The sequence below is a fragment of the Mustela erminea genome, chromosome 1, assembly GCF_009829155.1.
Source record: "Mustela erminea isolate mMusErm1 chromosome 1, mMusErm1.Pri, whole genome shotgun sequence".
Lineage (NCBI taxonomy): Eukaryota > Metazoa > Chordata > Mammalia > Carnivora > Mustelidae > Mustela > Mustela erminea.
In genome coordinates this window covers 30,466,301-30,485,642 of record NC_045614.1, presented here as the reverse complement: position 1 = coordinate 30,485,642, position 19,342 = coordinate 30,466,301, and the positions used below count along the sequence as shown (strand labels likewise).

The window sequence follows — 19,342 nt, the reverse complement described above, 5'->3', positions numbered from 1 at the left end:
ATAGATAAGCCTTATAAAAATATTATCAAGAGGCCCATGTGGGGTGATTAAGATCACATGATCAGGATTTCTAAAGGTTTGCTATAAATCATTCCAGGACAACAATTTTCCCCAGTATTCGAGCCACCTAGAACGTGTGTGCTTTTATTTTTAAAAAATTTCACTCTTACGGAAAAACACGTCCTTTATCTCCATTAGCTCACTTCTCTCTTCCTTTCCTACTCTTCTTCCTTAGCTTATGTATACATTTAGATTTCTAAAAGACATTTTTCACTTGTAAGGCTAAATGCATGCATTTTTTTTACAGCTCTGAAACATGCAAACATCTGAAATTTTGGAAAGATAATGGATGCAACTGACATACAGACACACCAACATAGAACATTCCAGTATGTCCCCTTCTAGAAATAAACACCCCCCACCCCGAAACCGCCAAATAAAGCACAGCAAGCACACGCGGGACATACTTTCATTGCTACCAGCTACCCGCAAGCCATGTTGGTATTTGTAATTCTTACTTTTGGGAGTTGGAGTAAGACAGGTAAGTTGCAGTTCTCTGGGGACTTTCATCCCCAGAGCAACAAAACAAAAATCCAGCAAGCCAGTCCCAGCCAAAGAGGCATCCCCCGCTTAAGCTTGACCGCCCCTCACCTGCTCCCCTTCTCTCCTCTCTCCCCAGAAGAAGGCACTTCACGGAAACGTCTGGGAAAGCCCTTGGACTTTACTTTGTTACACCCTCTAAACAGACAAAAAACAAAAGAGAACAGGTATAGAAGACAGTACTTTCAATCGACCACCAAGAGTTCCACATGAATGCCCTCCCTCCCACCTAACACAAACATACCCACCATCGGTCCGAATCTGGGGCATTTTCAAAAGAGAAAGCTTACACATAAAGGGGACTGGGTTTATCAAGATTTTTTTGCGGTTCCTTAAGGAATAGGAAAATGGGAACTTTGCTCTTAAAAGTGGTGGTTACAGGTTGGAAACCTGTAGGACTCCCGGTGTTGATGGTAGGTAATGCTATCGCAAATCCAATCATGACTGGATTTTCCCATTCATACTTTTAACCTTCCACCTTTGGAAAGATCCTTTGGCAAATGCCATCATTTAAAACACCATTAAAGTCAATAGAACTCAGCAAGAATGTCTTGGGGATCATCTGAACCTCCCCTCTGTCTGTGGCAAATGTACGTGAATGTGGTGTCTTTAGACCAATCCGGGTCTTGTCTTCTCCCCAGGCATGCCTCTCCTCTCAGGACACTTTCCAGATTCACAAACCAGACGGGGAATTGGAGGGAAGCCGTCATCGAGTTACATCTATGTACCTGGTCTGACGTTCTGTTTCCCTGTAAAACTTAATAACGACAGCATCTGAGTCTTGTTTTTAGCTCTTGCAAGATAAATTTTTTGTTCCATAGTAACACTGGAAGATGTTTGCTCAATTACATTTACTTCCCTAATAACCTAGACTATAGGGTTTCACACTGGAATGATTCCTATTCTTTCCAAACTCTGTTGATAGAACAGCAAAGGCAGACTTGCTACAAAGTTCTCTTTCATTGGAAGTTCTGTTGAGCCCGACTCACAACTCTGAATTCAGGTGTGATTCCCAAGAACACTGGAGAGCTTTTGATTCACCTGGTACTTTTTACTCTGGGATGAACATCCTTGAATTCTCAAGGTTAGATTTCTCTTATCTTTTAATACTACCTTTCATTTATTTTGATAATCATTAGCCTCTATATTGGGTAAAAGTGCTTGGCACAGGAACCAAAATTTGGAGAAGCTGAAAGCTGGGAATAGGATGTAAAAAGCCTGTGTGGGTCAGGGTGGGGGGCAGGGAGCCCGCAGTAATTCAGAACTCCCTGTCTCCCTCTGTTGAGAACATTCCGGAACTACAACTGTCCTCCAAACATCACGAACGTACTTGGTGCAGCGATGAACGTTAATCTGAAGAAATCACGAGCGTGTTGGAGTGTTTTTGCAAATCTTCATAGAAACTTGAAATTTGCAGCTTCCTAAAATATTTAGACTTCTTCTCAACCCTTAGCCTTACTCTGAATTCTGCCAGATTCACTCTTTCGGGAATTTTGGAGCTGAGCCGGCTATCTCCGCAGCTTTTCCTCACACACAATCACAGGCGCTTAAAACTACCACCCGTAAACTGACAACACGTCGCTGAGAAGCAAATGCCACAAAACCAATAACTAATATCTGGAATAATTGCGGGGGCCACCCGAGCAAGCCCACAGGCCAGACACAAACGGTCCTGTGAGAGAGGACACTTCGTTGTGAGAAACCCGAAGACAGGTATTGGTTATGTAGCAAGAGACTCAACACAGGAGCTTCCCTTTCCTGAAAAGTCAGTTTGCTTTTAAAAAACGTATCCATCCATTTCCTCCTTAACAGAACCAATCCCTTCTTTTCAGTGTCATGGAGTATGTTTAAATGGCAACCTTCAGCAGTGAATCTCTCCCTGCTTTTGTCTAATGACTACGTGTTAGTCTGTTCCAAGAGCTTCGACTGGCATCTCAGGGCCAACTCGACAGCAGGGGGCCGGTTACTATAACAACTGACAGTTCTTGTGAATTCTGAAAGGCCCCCGAGTAGCCATTTGGGAAACAGTTATCGAGCAGAAAGTTGCCTGGGATCGGCAGCATTAGCTGACACGTGACCCAGATCCCCGGCACGCAGCTGCAGGGGCAAAGGAAAAGCAGTGCCCACCTCAAGGAACAGCTGGGGACCTCAGATGGCTCCCCACCCCCATGCCTTTTAGCATCTCAGAGCAAAGACAGCTTAGCATCGCCATGTCATCAACCCGAGCCCTCCAAGGCAAGCCATGCTTTGCGATCATGCAAAGCGCTTTAGCTCTCCCCACTGGCTTGACACATTGTCAGGATTTGATGGGTTGAATCATAAAAAATTATTCCTGATTAAAAAAAAATTCCTGAACTCTGGCCACAGATACAGGTTCCAGGAGGGGGTGAGGGACATGCGCAGTCACCAGTTTTTAAAGAAAAAGTGATGCCTGGAATACCAGGGGTACCTTGAGCAGTCTGTTTGCAGAAGAGATAAAGGTGATTGCACAAAGCCGCCACAAAGTGTGAGCTGGAAACCTGGATTTCTCTAGACTTGGTTAAAACATATAAACCTACTCTTCGTTCCCATTCCCTTCCACACACAAGCCACCTAAGAGCACAGTGGACTAACCCAGTGCCTTTGCACAGGCTGAATCCCCTAGCAAAGCATCTGATTCTACGCACAAAAGGAGACTTTATGGGGCGCCTGGGTGGTTCAGTGGGTTAAAGCCTCTGCCTTCAGCTCAGGTCATGATCTCAGGGTCCTGGGATTGAGCCCCACATTGGGCTCTCCACTCAGCAGGGAGTCTGCTTCCCTCTCTCCCTACTTGTGATCTCTCTGTCAAATAAATAAATCTTAAAAAAAAAAAAAAAAAAAGCAGACTTTATTTTGCATGGACAAGGGGCCATGTGACCACATCTCCCCTCTGGCAATACGGATCTTGCAAGGACCAAGTGCCTCGCTGTCAGCTCTGACACAGAGCTCTGCCAGAGCACTTGTGGCTGCTCTCTGTTCTGTTGAAAATCACAGCTCAACATCCTCTCCTCCAAGGAGCCTTCCCTGGCTTGGTCTCATTCCCACCCTGCCCTCGCAGTGGTCAGAGCCCATCCCATTCTCCCTAAGTCACAACTGCAACTCAGGGAAACCCAAACGCAGGGGACAGGGGAGGACAGAGACTGACAGGCTGGCCAGCGGGTGCCCTTCTCCCCCAAAAGAGATCCCCATGGTTAGCTCTATCCAGCCCACTAATGCCACAGGAGAAGGTGACAACATTGCCACCTCACCCAATTAATCAGGAGAACCCAGACAGCTGAAGTTTTAAGTAACATCGTCCAATTTTCTAAACAATTCAGATTTTTGAAAACCATGGATCAGCTAAATAAAAGAGGCCTTGGACCTGCATTTCAGATTACCTTCCTTTACCTGCTCATCGCCCCCATTAGCCTACAAGCTGCCTGAAGACAGGAACTTGGTCTTCTTGCTGAATCGCCCGTGCCTGGCACAAACCACATGCTTTAAAAACATCTCTGAATGAACAAGCAACTAAGGAAGGAATAAGTGGGCCAGCCATAAAGGGTCTCACGTCAACAAAACAAAACCCTAGATTTAAATACTTCTAAAACACACCAGCTCTGTGATCCTGGGCAAGTCATTCCCCTTCTGGACTCAGTTTCCACCTTTGGGAAGAAGACGATGCAGTCCAGACCCCTTAGCACCCACCCAGGTCTGCTAGGAGGATGAAATAGAACGTTTACTTTGTACCGATTCCACAATTACTGGTTACCGTGATAGGTATTTATGGTCACGGTCACATGCATGGGAGACAGCACTCTTTTTTTTTTTTTTTAAAGATTTTATTTATTCATTTGTCATAGAGAAGCGAGAGCAAGTACAGGCAGACAGAGTGGCAGGCAGAGGCAGAGGGAGAAGCAGGCTCCCCGCCAAGCAAGGAGCCCGATGTGGGACTCGATCCCAGGACGCCGGGATCATGACCTGAGCCGAAGGCAGCCGCTTAACCAACTGAGCCACCCAGGCGTCCCGGGAGACAGCACTCTTAATGGCATCTGTCTCCTTTGTGACTTCCCTGGGTTGGAGGGGGACAAATGCTTAGACCGAGTGCAGTCATTGGGGTAAAGCTGGAAGTGCTGGCTGCTAGAGCAGATGTGTGGAGAGCCTGGACCTGGGCTCAAGGCCGCTCCGTCCAGGAGGGATCCCTGCTCCACAGGGGCACGTGTGCTGTCTCTCCGTGATCAGGAGAGGGGTGTCACCACCTGCCTCCACTCAACATTCACATGCATCTGTTTTCTGGAGCCTCCATTATACCAGCATGACCACCCCCCGCCACAATTTGGGGTCTGCATCCCCTCTGATTTAGTATGCTGTCTCCCACTGAACATCCAGGGAAGAAAAAAAAAAAAAATTGCAACATAAACAAAACTCACTTGTTTTCGTGAATGGCATTCTCAATGAGGAGGCATCAGCACATGGCAAAATTTCTCCCAGTGTAAAGGTGGGAGTAAAAGAGACCTTTTCCCCTCTGCCTGTGAGGTGAAACTGGTGTTGACTGATCTACCACAGAATTTACAGATGGCTCAGTCATGTGCTGAAGGGGGACAAACATTTCTCAGATCAGATCATGAAACCTTCCTAATACCCACTAACAAACCTGGGTTGGATGCTACAATAACCACTTAAGAGTTTCCAGTTTTCGGCTCCAGAGTCCATATGGTTAACTAAGTCCTATTTCAATCAGAGAATTAAAGCTGCCCTATGGGGATGTTTGGGTGGCTTAGTTGGTTAAGCGTCTGCTTTCGGTTCAGGTCACAAAGCCAGGGTCCTGGGGTTGAGTCCTGCATTGGGCTTCCTGCTCAGCGGGGAGTCTGCTTCTCCCTCTCCCTCTGCTGCTCCCCCTGCTTATTGCTTTCTGTCAGATAAATTAAAAATCTTAATAAATAAATAAAGCTGCTCTACATTTCTGGAAAGTTTTTCAAGTTAGAATTATGGTCAATGAGATGCCCAAACTTGACATCAAAGTAATATAGCACTGATCAGCTGGTATAAGAAAAAACACACAGGTTATCTGATTCAATATCCCAACTTACTCTGTTTTTCAAACCCCTGAAATTATAGTTGGTCCTGTAAAGTTTTCTTCCACATGACTTGGCAAATGTAAACCACAGATTTTTTTTTTTTTTTTTTAAACAAACGTGCTATCAAAACAGGCTGTGGAAAGAAGAAAATGCTTTTGGACATGCTACTCCTCATTTAGGCAAAATAAGCTCATGATTAAGAAAGTGGCTGGGCTGAAATCCAGGATCCACCAAAAATTAACACTGACTTGGGCATGTCACCTGATTTCACCAGTTCTTGGTATTCTGAGCTGCAAAATGCAGGAATTCCTAGGATTTGAATGCTGATCAGGTGGCAACGTCATCCGCTAAGCACACACACAATATGGTGAAAATTCGAGAAAAGATTCTTGGCTATAAGGCCTTAAGAGATAAGAACTCATTTTAGGTGTGCAATTCTGCTTAAAGAGAAAAAAGCTACCTTCAGGAAAAACAAAATTCTAAATGACTTGTCCATATTCCCAGTTCTCCGTGGACACTAAGGGCTTGCCCACGGTAGCTAAGCGATGCTACAAAGCAGGGTAATGAACAAGCTGTACCCCAGGCACAGTGTCTGGGCCGTCTGCACACAGCTCTTCGCCCAGCCTCTACCTCAAGTTATGCAAATCAGAAAGAAACCTTCCAAAAACGTTCCTCTCCTTCCTGAGTGGCAGCAGCTGTGCGTCTCCCTGTCTTTTCAGGAATGTCAGCACACTGGTGCCATGTAAACAGCTTGTCTTGGTAAGACAGGGGATCTGGAGCTCTTGGAATGAGTTTCTGACTGTTAGAAACTCAAAAGGTGCCTTTTGTTTTCATCCTGAGTAGTAAGGCCGAGATGGCAGACTTCAAAAACTACTCGATTTAGGGCTTCTTCCTCATTCCTATACACTCTTACAGCTCTGAACCATTGCATGGTTATGGATTACAATATTTAAAAGGCACACTCCCGGCACCATTTGCAAAAGGACACAAACCGTGACTATTGATTTTATCTTTATCAGCTGCCCTACAACCCCAGCCTTTGCTCCAAAACATTTTGCATGCATTTCTTGCTAGCCTCACAGCCACTTCTGCATGTTTAGGGATTTTGGTCCCTACCGAAATTCAATGCAGATCCTTGTAAGGAGCACTTAAGAACTGTGACACCCTACCTGTGACATCTGAGCTAACGATTGCTCAGAAATTAGGTTCTTCCCCAGACCCATGTTGCTACCTGTAAAGACACTGCTCAAATAGTCCCCAGGGGGCCTCTATGAATCTTCTAGTTGGGGAGGCGGTACAGGAAACAGGTCCCTACCATATTTTCTAGTTTGGGCCAAAGGTGGAGTAATGAGACTCACCTAATGACTGACCTCCAAAGTTGTTCCTTCAAGGAAACTTACTCTTTGCTAAATGATGCTAGTGGGTCTGAATTATGAAGGATACTTCCGGCCACTCAAGCAACATCCATGTGCTCTCCACCTTAGCCTGTGTCCTTGGGGCTGGGTGACCCTCTCTGGCCCATGGTGAACAAATGGAACTGTGGGATTCCAGTTCTGGGTCATGCGGTTGAAAACAAGGTGCCTCCTTGATTTTTCTACCTTGTGGCAGCCATTTGGGAAACACATGTCCCAGGAAGAGAGGCTACAGGTGGAAGAGGGCTGTGCAGTTACATGAGACTACACATAGGTGACAAGGAAACTTTGAGTTTCCTTGTGAGACCACGAGGGTGTTAGGTTACATCTATGGAGGCTCATGCAACCAATCCCGAGTGAAGTAGGCTGACCATGGGGCTTCAGAAAGGGTGGGTGGTGGGTCAGTCATGCCTCTAACCTAGTCACTCCAGAATGGCCTCTAGGCCCATTGGGAGTGTCAAAGGAACCTATCTCATTAAGCTTTCCTTTTTTGGCCCAAAGTGGTTCTCCTCAGTTGGTTCACCTACATTTATACTATATTTAGCTCCAGACACGTGACTTTTAGCTATTTTTAGGATAAATACTTGGCACTACTGGTATTCAAAAGAATGAACTCTAGAAGGAACTTCCAAAAGCTATTTTCAAGCAATGCTTTGAACAAGGACCCACTATCAGAAAGTGGACAACTACACATGGGTTACACTTAGGGGACAGCTTTTGTTGAGATCTGTCAATCTGAGGCTATCAGAGAACAACTTTTTAGGCACACCAGGACCCAAAATTACGATCTAATTTCTCCCCGAAGTCGGGGGTAACAGAGCCACTGTGGCTTACTTGCCACCTGCCAGGTGCTGGGGTCACCCTCTCCCACAGTGAGCCCAAGGGACACATTTCTTAATTGTTTTGCAGATGGAGAAGCTGAAGGTGGTAGAATCGTTTTGTCAAAGACCCAGCTCCTCTGTCCTCTGTCCCCCCTTGGACCCTTTCCTACGGGGCCCTTTTCAAAGCTCTTATTTTAATTCCAGTGAATTAGCAGAATAGTGTTCTATCCGTTTCAGGTGGACCGTGCGAAGATTCAACACCTCCACACACCATCCTGTGCTCCTCCCGACATGGGCACATCCTGAAGCAGACTGCTTCCTCATCACTGCCCTCCACTGGAATACACCAGGATATACAGCAGGTTCCTGGTGGGCACTATATACCTGAGCTCTCTCTCTCTCTATATATATATAAAAATTATTTGTTTTGAACCTCCTAAATACCCATTTTCACCCCTTTGGGAATAACTATACCCCTGCTAGTGACACCTACTTGGAGGCCATGGGTAGTGAACGCCGGAGCCGGCTCCAAATCCAGCCTGGGTGCCTCCGGGCCTGTGCTGCCCCCTCAGCCCTACATAGCATGGCTGCTTTCTCCTGTTGCCTTCCTGTCACGTGGTTCCCACATGCCTTTCCAACCTGCTTCAGATAAGGTACGTATCCCTTCAGGTGGCACCCAGAACCTTCAGGGCCTGGCTCTTGCCGTCCCCACACTCTGCTCCAGTGACGCTGGACACGGGGACACGCTTACGACTGGCCGGCTTCTCTCCAGACCTGTCCACCCTCTTGCTAGCTTCCAGCTGCTTGCTCTCCAGGTGGACATCAGCCCTCCAGGGAGCCTTCTCTGATCCTGCCGCCACCTCTCTAGGCCTGGATAAAGTCCTATCTTTGTGCCAGCACAGCACCCTGGATTCCAGCCTCCAAACATTCTCTATGCTCCATTTTATGGACTCGTCTGCTTCCCCCAACTCTTGGGAGAAAGCTCATCCCCCAATCCCCAGGCCTAGCATGATGGGCAGCAGGCATGGCAGAAACACGGCATGAACAGAGAAGGTGCACCGGGATCCCGTGCCCATGCAATCTTAGAAACCACTTTCTCCTTTCTTCGACAACGCGATACTTCTCAACTGCTGTCTGCCGGCTCTAGAAATCCTACAGCTGAGATGGGACTGGAAGTGGCCTGTTTTTCCTCTCCATGGCCCATGCATTCATGGCACCGCAGTCCTCACGGAGACTCTGAGGCTGACCAGGCTGAGCTCCCATGCCTACCTTATTCCTTTCCTCCTACTTGACTGTGTCATTCTCTGCCGTCCAAGTCTGAATCCTTTTTTTCTCAGCGGAAATCCCTCCCCTCCTCATTCCAATCTCCCAGTGCGGACACGGGCTGCTTCTGTCTGCCTGACACCTGCATCCGGTCCTCTTTCTGGGCTTTGAGGGTCCTTGGGGAAACCTCCCTTGTGTACTCTCAGTGCATGTGGTTTACGATGGCAAAGACCTCATTTCTGGGCTCCAGAGTTCATCTCAGAGCCAGGTCTGACCAGTCTTTATTCCCTCTGCTCCAGAAGGTTCTAGGGGTGAAAATGACCTGAGTCCGCTAAGAGACACCATCTGGGGATTTAAGCGGAATGGTTAGGGAAGAGATATTCTCTTTCTACCGGCATGGGAGGATGTAGGTCTGACATGGGCCAGAGGCCACCATGTGGAAACAGAGGGCCACAGAGAAAAGCCAACACAGGGAGAGCAGACACTCGAGACAAAGGGAGTGACAAACACAGGAATACAACCCAAGCCAAGCCCTTCTATCCTCATTCCATCTCATCTGTCTAGGTGGGCCTGATGCTCCAAACTGTTGCATTCCATGAATCAATGGATTTTTTCTCCCTGTGCTTAAGGCACTGTGAAATAGATTTTTGTAAATCCCAACACGGTAGATGGGAATACTCACACTGCTTAGCCCATAGTGGGCCTTCCACAAACCTTAGTTCCTTTACCTTCCCTGGTCAAAGCTGGCAGGGGAGGCTCACAGAAAGGTGGTGGCACAAAAGGCCCACTAATCCCACCTCCGGTTGTCTTTGCTGAATGTCGGTCATGCTCAGCTTTCACAGTATTTAGGTTGGAGACCAGCACCCTGATGCTTCAGTAAGGTTATGAATTCTAGAGTGAAGAGGACCTATGGTCAAAACCAGGCTCCACCACTTCCTACAGGACCTCCAGGAGCTCTCAGCTCCTCATTCTTAAATGGGGATCATAGTAGTCCCTGCCCTAAGGTTTCCTTGAAGAATCGCAGGAAATGGTACCATCTGAGCACTGGGCATGATGCCTGGCATGTAAAAAGGGACCTGGGAAACATTAGCAAGCATGAACACCATAGGACAAGGGCACACTGGTAGAGAAAAAGAAATCAGAGAGCTCAGGTTTCATTGCTACTGTCTCATGAGCTCATTCAACTGCAGCATCAAGGACTCCAACACACTCAGGAACGAGCATAGTTGCAAAGGGTCAGCCCTTGGTTGTAGAAATGGCCACCACAGCGAGCTGGTTTGCAACCCCGGGTGCACACCTGCCACCGAGGACACAACCCAGAAGGCTTTCATCAGCCTCAATGCCCTACTTAGGTCACCTCTGTCTGGCAATCCTCCACTCTCGCTGTGCTTCAGAAGGCAGGGGAAGGGCACCACGGTCCTAGCTTCACACCTGTGTCGCCAATGGGAAATGCACTTAACCAGTTTTCTGTGTGAGCTCCCCAATGCCCCCTGCTTGCGCATTAACGAGAAACAAAAACGTCGAACAAAAAATAGGTCCTTGTCTCCTCTCGGCTGTTCTCGTGCTTGGCCAACTTCTGCATCCTACTACTCATTCAATTTCACTTCCAACCATAAGAACATTCTCCTTCATATTCCCTTTTGTGGACTGGCAGGAAGAGTCTATGAACACTCGTGTGCAGAGTCCACTGATGTTGAAACTTCTGGTTACTAAAAATCAAGCTTGGGATATATCCAAACTGGTAAAATGCAGGATAGAAATCATCCATTTTATACAACCAGTATTATTCAAAATATTTTCTGTTTAAACCGAATTTTTTGAAAGTATAGGCAGTTGTCATTTTCTAATGGGAAAACGCCTCTTGAATGTAAGGGTCTCAAAGTTCTCGTTACTGTATTACACAGGCCCCTAATGCAGCTTGTAGTGTCAGCGTGCGTGTTTTGCCTGGCCTGGTCTCCATGGATGCTCGGCCACATAGCCGCTGTTCACAGGGATCTGTTCCTGGGTGGGCACAGGACTGAGGTGGGCCTGTCAGAAACAGTCCTGAGGTTTTTGCTACAGCTGCTCAGGGCAGGAACTTGTTCATGTCAGGTCTGCTGAGCGATAGATAGTGCCCAGCCTGGGGGCAGCTGTGCATACTCTCTGCTCTGCTGTGTAGAGGGTCTATGATTAAAACCACGTAACGGTACAGAGCAAAGAGAGGAGCATGCAGACCTTTTCTTACTTCCATGTGCTCAGTTAAATCCATGTCAGGCAGCTTCCCATTTACCAGTGGGCTCCAGACCAATGTCGGTTTGCAAACCACCTTGTTCTAGAGAAGGCACAATAGGGAGGGGAGTCTAGTGTTCCCAGGCTCAACCCCAAACACCAGGAAATTCATGATCTTGCTGGTCTGTTGTATTTATAGTGCTACAGCTGCCATCAGACACCTGGGGAAGCTGGGGATGAACCCTTCCTTATCCCCTGGTTCTACTGAATGGAGAACAGGCCCAGGGACCCACAGCCCTTCTGCCAGCAGATTCTGTCGATCCCACCTTCAAAAGAGGTCTAAATCCAACTGTTTCCTACCACCTGCACTGCTACCCCCTCATCACCTCCTTCTGGACTTGTTTCATCTCCCAGCTGGTCGCCCTGCTGCTGCCCCTGATCCTCTTCAGGCTTTTTGCAACACAGCAGCTAGGTAATCCCGAAGTCAGATCACAACACAATTCTATTGCAAACCCTACTTATCTCAGGGTGAAAGGAGTGTATTCACAATGGCCCACAAGGCTGCACATGACATGACTCCCTTCTACCCAGTCTCTTCCTGACCCTCTCTCCTACCGCTCTCCCCCGTGCTCACCTGCTCCAGCCACACTGATCTCTCTTTGCTCTTCCTGAAATGCGCTGGGGACACTCCTGCCTCAGGGCCTTTGAACATGCGGTTTCTTTTGCTTGTTACCTGCCTCCAGTGGAGCCCATCTGACTCCCTCTCACTTTAGGTCTTTGCTTAAATATCACTTGCCATTTAGGGCTATCTTAACTACTTGGAATACTCAACCCAAGTCCCAGAAGGCCCCTCCCCTTTCCAGATTTAGTTTTCTCCATTACACACTTACTATCACTTTAAGTATCACATATCTTATGTACTTTGCTTATTGCCTATCTCCAGTAAGCTCCAGAAGGTAAGACTGTCTGGCACATAATAGGAGCTCAAAATTAACACAGTGAATGGCAAGAGGGGAAAAAAAGGATGGAAACAGGACACCTGTTCGTCACAGAGGACGCTCGTTCAAGGGCAGAAGTTTCCTACAGCAGTCGGAGAGGTGAGGCCCAACCAAGTGGGCCAGCCTGCCTCACTCAGTTAAGCTGCCTCAGAGAATGTAGCTGGAAAACACAGAACTTTTAAAGAGAAGCTGCAAGCAGCCTTCCCAGGGGAACAGTGAGAACCAGTTCAAGGACAATGATAACTCAGGAAGGACTTAAAAATCAGCTGTTTTTATACTGTGGGTAATAAATGCCACATAATGTGCTCAATGTTTCCCTATCACCTGATTTCCAGCAAATGGCTTTCACAAACATCTTAAAGTCAAGAAGGGTCATTATGCAGATACAGCAAAGTGAAACATGGCCCTGGAGAACCTGGAAATGCTAGGAAACTTAACTCATTTTCCAGGTTCAGGAACCAAAGCTTAAGGTGGAAATGGGGTTTGAATCCACCAAGTATCAAGGCTAGGGTCTGAATGTGGAGGTCCCTGATTCCCAGGCAAAATATCCTTTGGCTTTCAGTCACAGCAGCTCTGCCTAAGGGCCTTGATCTCAATCGTGGCTCTAGCCCACCAGCAGCTTCCAGAAAAAGCAGACCCCCCAGGTGGTGACCCTAGACACACTCCAGCTGCCTTGCCTTACTGAATGAGAGGCCCTGGGCTTCCCCGCCCCATAGCCGGCCCCACCCAGGGCAACGTGCTTATAGCAGAACCTAGCCCCGCCACATCCCCTCTGTAGGTACAGCCTGGCTTACTCACCTCCAGTAAACTAGCACAGCGATGAGAAGGATGAGGCACACGAAGGTCAAGGCTGATACCACAATCAGAGGGATGATCCACTCCATCCTCCCTGGAGAAGGACGACTTATCATTCCAGAGGTGTTCTTTTCTGCTGCAAAGAGAAACCATGGCAGTCAGAGGACAGGGGCAAGGGGGAACAGGGAGCCAGAGCAAGACACAGAGCTCTGTTCTACTTTGGGGTGGCTTCCAGGGGACGGGGCTGCCTGTTTGGGCCGTTCCAGGACAAGAGGGGCAATCTGCAGCAGGCACTGTTTCCTACCAAGTCCCAGACCAAGCCGGGCTTTTTCTCTAATGGCCAGTGGGAAGGACTCGCAGATGGAGGCCAAGATGTTCTCGCAGAGAGTTGCATAGGAGAGAGACATCCAGCTCCACTCCAAGAACATTACGACCCAGAGCGGCTTCTGGATACACTGAAGAAATGTGCTCTGTCCTGAATGCAGCATCACACTTCCCTCAGGAAAGGGGCTGGAGTGGTGGTGGGAGGTGGCTGGGAGCCTCTCAGGTTCCCTAGCGCCAAGGCCGGAGGAAAGGCAGGACGGGTTTTGCTAAGATAACTGGCTGTAACCACAATGGTTCTATTCTTTGCCTGCTTTGCACCCCTTGCCCCTTCCTCTAGTACCTGCCCCCACTTCTGTTTGGGGAAAGCACCTCTCCCTAAAAGATAAAGTTGTAGTGGGACAATCCTCCAAGCCTGGGGCTCCCAGGCTTCCGGGCAAGGGCAGGGGTGGCGGGCGGCACGGGACTCCAGGTAGGGCTGCCGCTCTCCCCCTGGGGTCCCAGCCAGCCACTTACAGACTCAATTACAGCACAGTCCACAGGGGGCACCGAAGACGCTTCTGCCCAGCAGTCCCCACCCTCAGACCCCTGGACAGCCTGAGTCTCCAGCTTTCCCTCCCCTCCCATTACTCCCCACCCCCACGCGTCTAAAAGTTCATAGACAACAGGAGACAGGAAGCCCGCTCTGCTCCCGTCTAGAGGTTCACAGGCTGAAATGATCTGGGATTCTCTCTTGTCTGCAGATGACTCTTACCCAAGCAGCTCTTTCCTCTGGTTCTCACAGGCCCCGAGGATCTTCCCAAGTCCCCAGGAGCCTCCGGAAGGAACCTACTCTCCTTTATACTGTCGGGAAGCTGCCCGGAAAGCTCCAGGTGGCGCAAATGAGGCTCCGATGGCTGCTGTGCGGGGCTGGGAAGGGCAGGGGGGCTCACCGCTAGTCATGGGAGGCAGGTGATGAGAAAGCAAAGTTCAGTGTGAGTAGGGGGAGAAGCCCCGGGGAAAAATCTACAGCTGGCTGCAGGCTGACTTGTGCTCAGCCAGGATCCTCCTGCTCTGCAAAAATGAGGCCAGCGTTCAGCCAGCCCAGAGTGTCCCTCTGCAGGGTGGCTGCGGTGCGGGGCTAATCAGTCTGGGTTTCCAAGTCAGAAAAGGTGGGCTGCCCAGGAAAGAAATAATTGGCCCCGAAAGCAGATTTATAAAGAGGCAAGGCTCCTGAGTAATGAAGAAGCGTGTTACAGAGCTTTTCACCAGCTTCTTCTAGCTTCCTTTGATCACCTCCTTTGTTTCAAGCACAGCCCTGTGCGTCACATGGGGCCAGACGGAGGCCGGTTCACAGGGAAGGAGACAGAGGCAGGCACGCTCTGATGACACACCGTAACACGGCACTTCACATTTTATAACTGTGCCAGCCCATCGCTCTTGACCCCTTGCTCCACGATTTCTCATTAGGTAGCTATTTGCGGAGTCTCCAGTCTGTACCCAACACGGTGCTAGGGGATGGGGTTGCTGCGGGACATCAGGAGGAACAGCCCTGTGCTGCAGGGTGGGAGTCACCAAAAGGGGGAGAGGCAGACCCAAGAACAAGGAATTAGGATAAGATGAATGGGACACCAGGGAGAGCCCAAGGGCTCTGCACAGTGGGAAGAGCTAGCCTAGCCTAAGGGTCCTAAAGGTTCTGGAGGGGGCTTGTGACATGGACACCTGGAGGGTGAAGGGGAGTTTGCCAGGCTGAGTGCAGGGGAAGAAGAGTGTTCTGGAGAGAGAGAATGAGAATGAAGGGGATCAAGATGGAGCAGTAGAGGCCACATCCGCCAGGGCCCTATAGGCTGAATTCAGGAGATGTTCTAGTTCCATCCAAGAGCATTGGAAGCTACTGCAGGGTTGTAAGCTGAGGCTTACAAGATCAGGTGTGCAATCTCTCCCTTGGCCTGATGTTTGAATAGCAAAGCTCTGGTGATTGGCCAGAAGAACCAGTTAGGAACGAGAATAATTGTGCTGGGCTCCAGCAGGGGCAGCCCAGCCAGGTAACTATCTGGCTGATGGTCAGAAGCATCTTAAAGACGGGAAGGTCCTGTTAAAGGAAACTATGGCAGGACTGACATTATAGGTCACATGTCCAGTGGATTCAGCATCCACCCTGGGAGGCCCTGGCATACTGGGGGAACTCCTGATGTCTTTTTTCTCTGCCGGTCCCTTGACAGAAAAGGATTCTTGCCTGGGCTACCAACACATAGATAGGAAGGGAGGGAGGCTGCATGCCAACACCAGGTCTTACTCCCCATCAAGCACTGAAAAGGACCGTTGGCCGCAAGAGGCCCTCACACCCATCTCTCTAAACAGTCACTGGAAACACCAGGTCCAGACTCTCTCTGCCATCCTTAACCCAGTAAACAGTAGCCACTGCAGGATTTCTGGGCCTTATGAGTCATGCTCTAGATGTGAGCGTCAAGGGCATAGTCCACGGTCCCATGTGCCAGCCGTTACGTCTGTCCCCCTCTCGTCCTCCACAAGCGAGGGTGCAGGTTCTCATCAGCTTCTCGGGGGAGCCTTCGGCCTCAGGAAAGACTTGCCAGAGGAGAGCACGGTCTGCAGAGCAGGGGGTCCGGAAAGCACAGCTAGCCTCCAGCTGCACGACTGAGTCACTGTTCTAACATTTCACAGAGCTCGTGTGCGAATTTTGTTTTCAAGGAGGTGGAGGAGTGACCCTCAATCAGCAGCACCTGGCAGCGTGCCAGACCTAAGAAAATTCTGTTCTGCCAGCAGCTCCATGTGCCCAGGGCCTTAATCCTAGAGGCTACGCAAAAACACGAGCACTACTGGATGTCCATGTGGGGCCAAAGGCGATTTCATCGTCATATTCACTGTCCTGCTTTGCCTTCATGGTACCAGGAGCCTGATATTTTCATCACATCTGTACACAACCACGTGAACTCTGCTCCTGTCCCTCTGTTGACGAATTCCTTGCTGCCCTCAGGGACAGCAAACCCTCCCCCCAATCCCCTACCCCCTGCCCCTCATTATCGCCTGCTGCTCCTCGTCCACCCCCTATTGTGTTCCAAGAACACCCATGCAACCAGTGATCTTGCTGGGCCACAGGGGGGTGGGGGGGTCCCCCCTCTCTGCCTTCGTCCCTGTCATCCCACTTCCAGGAATGCCTCTTCCACCTTGCCCCCAGAAGGCCCCATCATCCAATCCTGGCTCAGGTGCTACTTCCTCCATGAGGCCTCCCCAAGCCTTCAGGCTGTGTGATCTCTGGAGGGCCGAGTTGAGTTCAGATCACAGGTTCAAATCCAGGCTCTGCCATTCTATGTGACTTTCAACTAATAAATTGTATCAGTTTGGGCCTGAAGTTCTCCCTCTGTAAAAAACCCGCTCCACAGGAGGGGTGGCAAAATTCAAGGGGAAGATGTGCCTGGCATGGAGCAGTGCTATGCACCTCTTCTCGTCCTTGTCAACACCCTCACCACATACTTCCCTTACCATACACGTCACACGCAATTATAACTGCTCTCCTATTCATTACCAGGGTTCCCCCAAGGGAGGGCTGACTCCCAAGTGTACATGGAAGAACAGTAGTGAAGCCCTGTCTCCTATGAGCTCTGCAGCTCTGGGCAAGTTTCTTAACCTCTCTGTGCCTTCGTTTCCTCCTCTGTAAATGAAGACGATCGTATTGCCCACCACCCTGTGGGGTGTGCGGCTTCAATGAACAAGTACACAGAAACCACATAGAACGCTGCTTAGTAGCCGTTTGGCAGCTGGTTCAAGTCCTCAAAGGGGAAGATCACCATCACCAGCCCCCACATTCTCCCTCCGCAACACCCCAGCAGCACAAGGCAGATGCTGAGGGCGACTGCCCTGTGGTATCTGAGAGCATTAAGTGGCGATCACACAGGAGCTCCAATGAGCTGGGCATTAGCATTCTGTAGGTGCAGGCCGAACCTCCCAGTTGGCCCGGAGACCAGCTCGCAACCACTCGTCTTGCTGTCCTTCAGCAGGAACACCTGTTTCCACTGTGGCCCGACAGGCCCTCAGAGGAGCAGGTGTAATAAAATGGTGAACCGCCAGAAACTACTAGGCACACGTGACATGCTGCCTGGGCTGGTTATGTACTCTCCTGCTCCTGGACTTGTCCTCCAACGGTCCTCCCCATGCGAAGGCCCCCAGACACTGGAACAAACTATACACTATTCCGTACAACCAACATCGTGCACTTCAAAGTCAGGCAGACCCAATGACAAATTCTGGCTCAGGCCCTTCTAGCTGTGTGACTTTGGGTGAGTGACCGCCCATCTCTGAGCCCCTGGTCCCTCCTCTTTCAAAGGGAGACATGATGACGCTCACCTCTCAGAGGACTTATAAGAAGTAAACAAGATCATCCAATGTGAAGAAGATTGTGCAAATGATGGCCATGTAATTTACAGAGCCAGGTGAAAAATGATATCAAGGGGCCTGTTTGTAAGTTATTAAAGAGTTTCAAGATGGGGACAGCTGAGTGTGAGGCCAGCAAAGGGCCTTCTGAGCACAGAGCCCATGCTCCTGAAGCTGGCTTGACCAGGCAGGCATGGAGCACAGGGCCTGATACTGAGGAGGCACCCAGAGAGTTCATTCTTCTCTTCTTTCCCATGGAATCAGGCAACAGGGCCACCAATGGGGTAAAATGAGACACTCCCAATTGTTGGGAGCAGCTCACTTTCATTCAGAGCCTCATTTGTAACCCAGCTGCCTCCTGAAAGAACTTGGCTGCCTAGTTCCTGGAGGGTGTGCTCCCCTCCCCAATGCCCAAATCCTGACACCAGGATAAGTGCAGGACCTTTGAGTTAACAGAGCTTTTCCTCCCCTCATCTCCATTTCTGATTTATCCAGATGGTCTGGTTTTCCCAGCAGAACTAGCCTTTGATTCCTGCCTGCTGTGGGTTGTGTGAACTGGCAGCCCACACGTGTGCCTGGCTCGGCACCCCTCCCCCACTAATTATTATTAGATTGTGAGGTAGCTGCCAACATTAACAGGCAACAGAGTTCACATAAACCAACAATGGAATCGCCTACCAGCAGTGTTTGAGGTTGGCAACACGGGCCTGAATTCCATCAGGAATGGCAAACATCAGCTGGAAACTGGCAGCACATTCTCTTCGGACAGGGCGTGTCTCCCTAGTTTGCCACAGTCCTCGCTGCTCCCTAATGTCACACACCAGACCTGCGTCCTCACCCCTGGCCCTGATGGCAGCTCACTCTAGGCCCTCTAATTCCAGTCTGCTGGGGGCGCTCTGACCCAAGTGATGCTGAAATCACTAACCTGGCTCAAGAGAAGGCACTGCTTCTGGACAAGGCACCTTTCTTAATTGAATAACTAACTTCAGCAAAGGGATTTTATTTTTCAATCAATTAGAAATTAACCAGGCTCTTGCTCCAACCATACCATGGGGGCCATTCCCCTCAATGAACTTGGTGGGACCTTTCTCTTACTCTTTCCAGAGCTGCACCTTGCTGGTCTGCGTGCACCAGGATGAAATGGGATGGGGGTAACAACCTCCACCCCCCTCTCCCTCCACGCCTGTGGCTGTGATAAAGGGATACAGGGAAGGTAAGAAGAGGGAGGCCAGCCGGAGCTGGGACTCAGAAGAATGAGTCTCCTGAAATGCCTTCCAGATAAAACTTGGAGCAAGATGCTACCTAACCTGCTCTGAGCATTCGCAGGAGGAGGCAAGGATGAATGACCTTCCCCACATCCCCTCTGCCTCCCAGCTTTTATTTCAGCATCCAACAGAATCTGAGTAAAGTGCCTCCATTCTGCTTAAAAAAAAAATTAAAAAAAAAAAAAAAAAAAAGAAAAGAAAAACAGTTTTCAGTGGCAT

General features: G+C 49.4%; 1 protein-coding gene across 5 annotated transcripts in view; it reads right to left on the bottom strand.

Annotated features, from left to right (window-relative positions):
- The window catches only part of PTPRG (protein tyrosine phosphatase receptor type G), a 699,794-nt gene that overhangs the window by 67,277 nt on the left and 613,175 nt on the right, over positions 1-19,342 (bottom strand). For 2 of the 5 annotated variants that reach the window (XM_032359242.1, XM_032359266.1), the window contains 2 exons: positions 13,173-13,305; positions 652-738 (listed from right to left, as the gene is read on the bottom strand). In XM_032359242.1, the coding sequence (XP_032215133.1) occupies positions 652-738; positions 13,173-13,305 (220 nt within the window). The remainder of the gene's footprint in view (positions 1-651; positions 739-13,172; positions 13,306-19,342) is intronic. The other 3 variants (XM_032359260.1, XM_032359271.1, XM_032359252.1) reach the window with 2 other exon arrangements.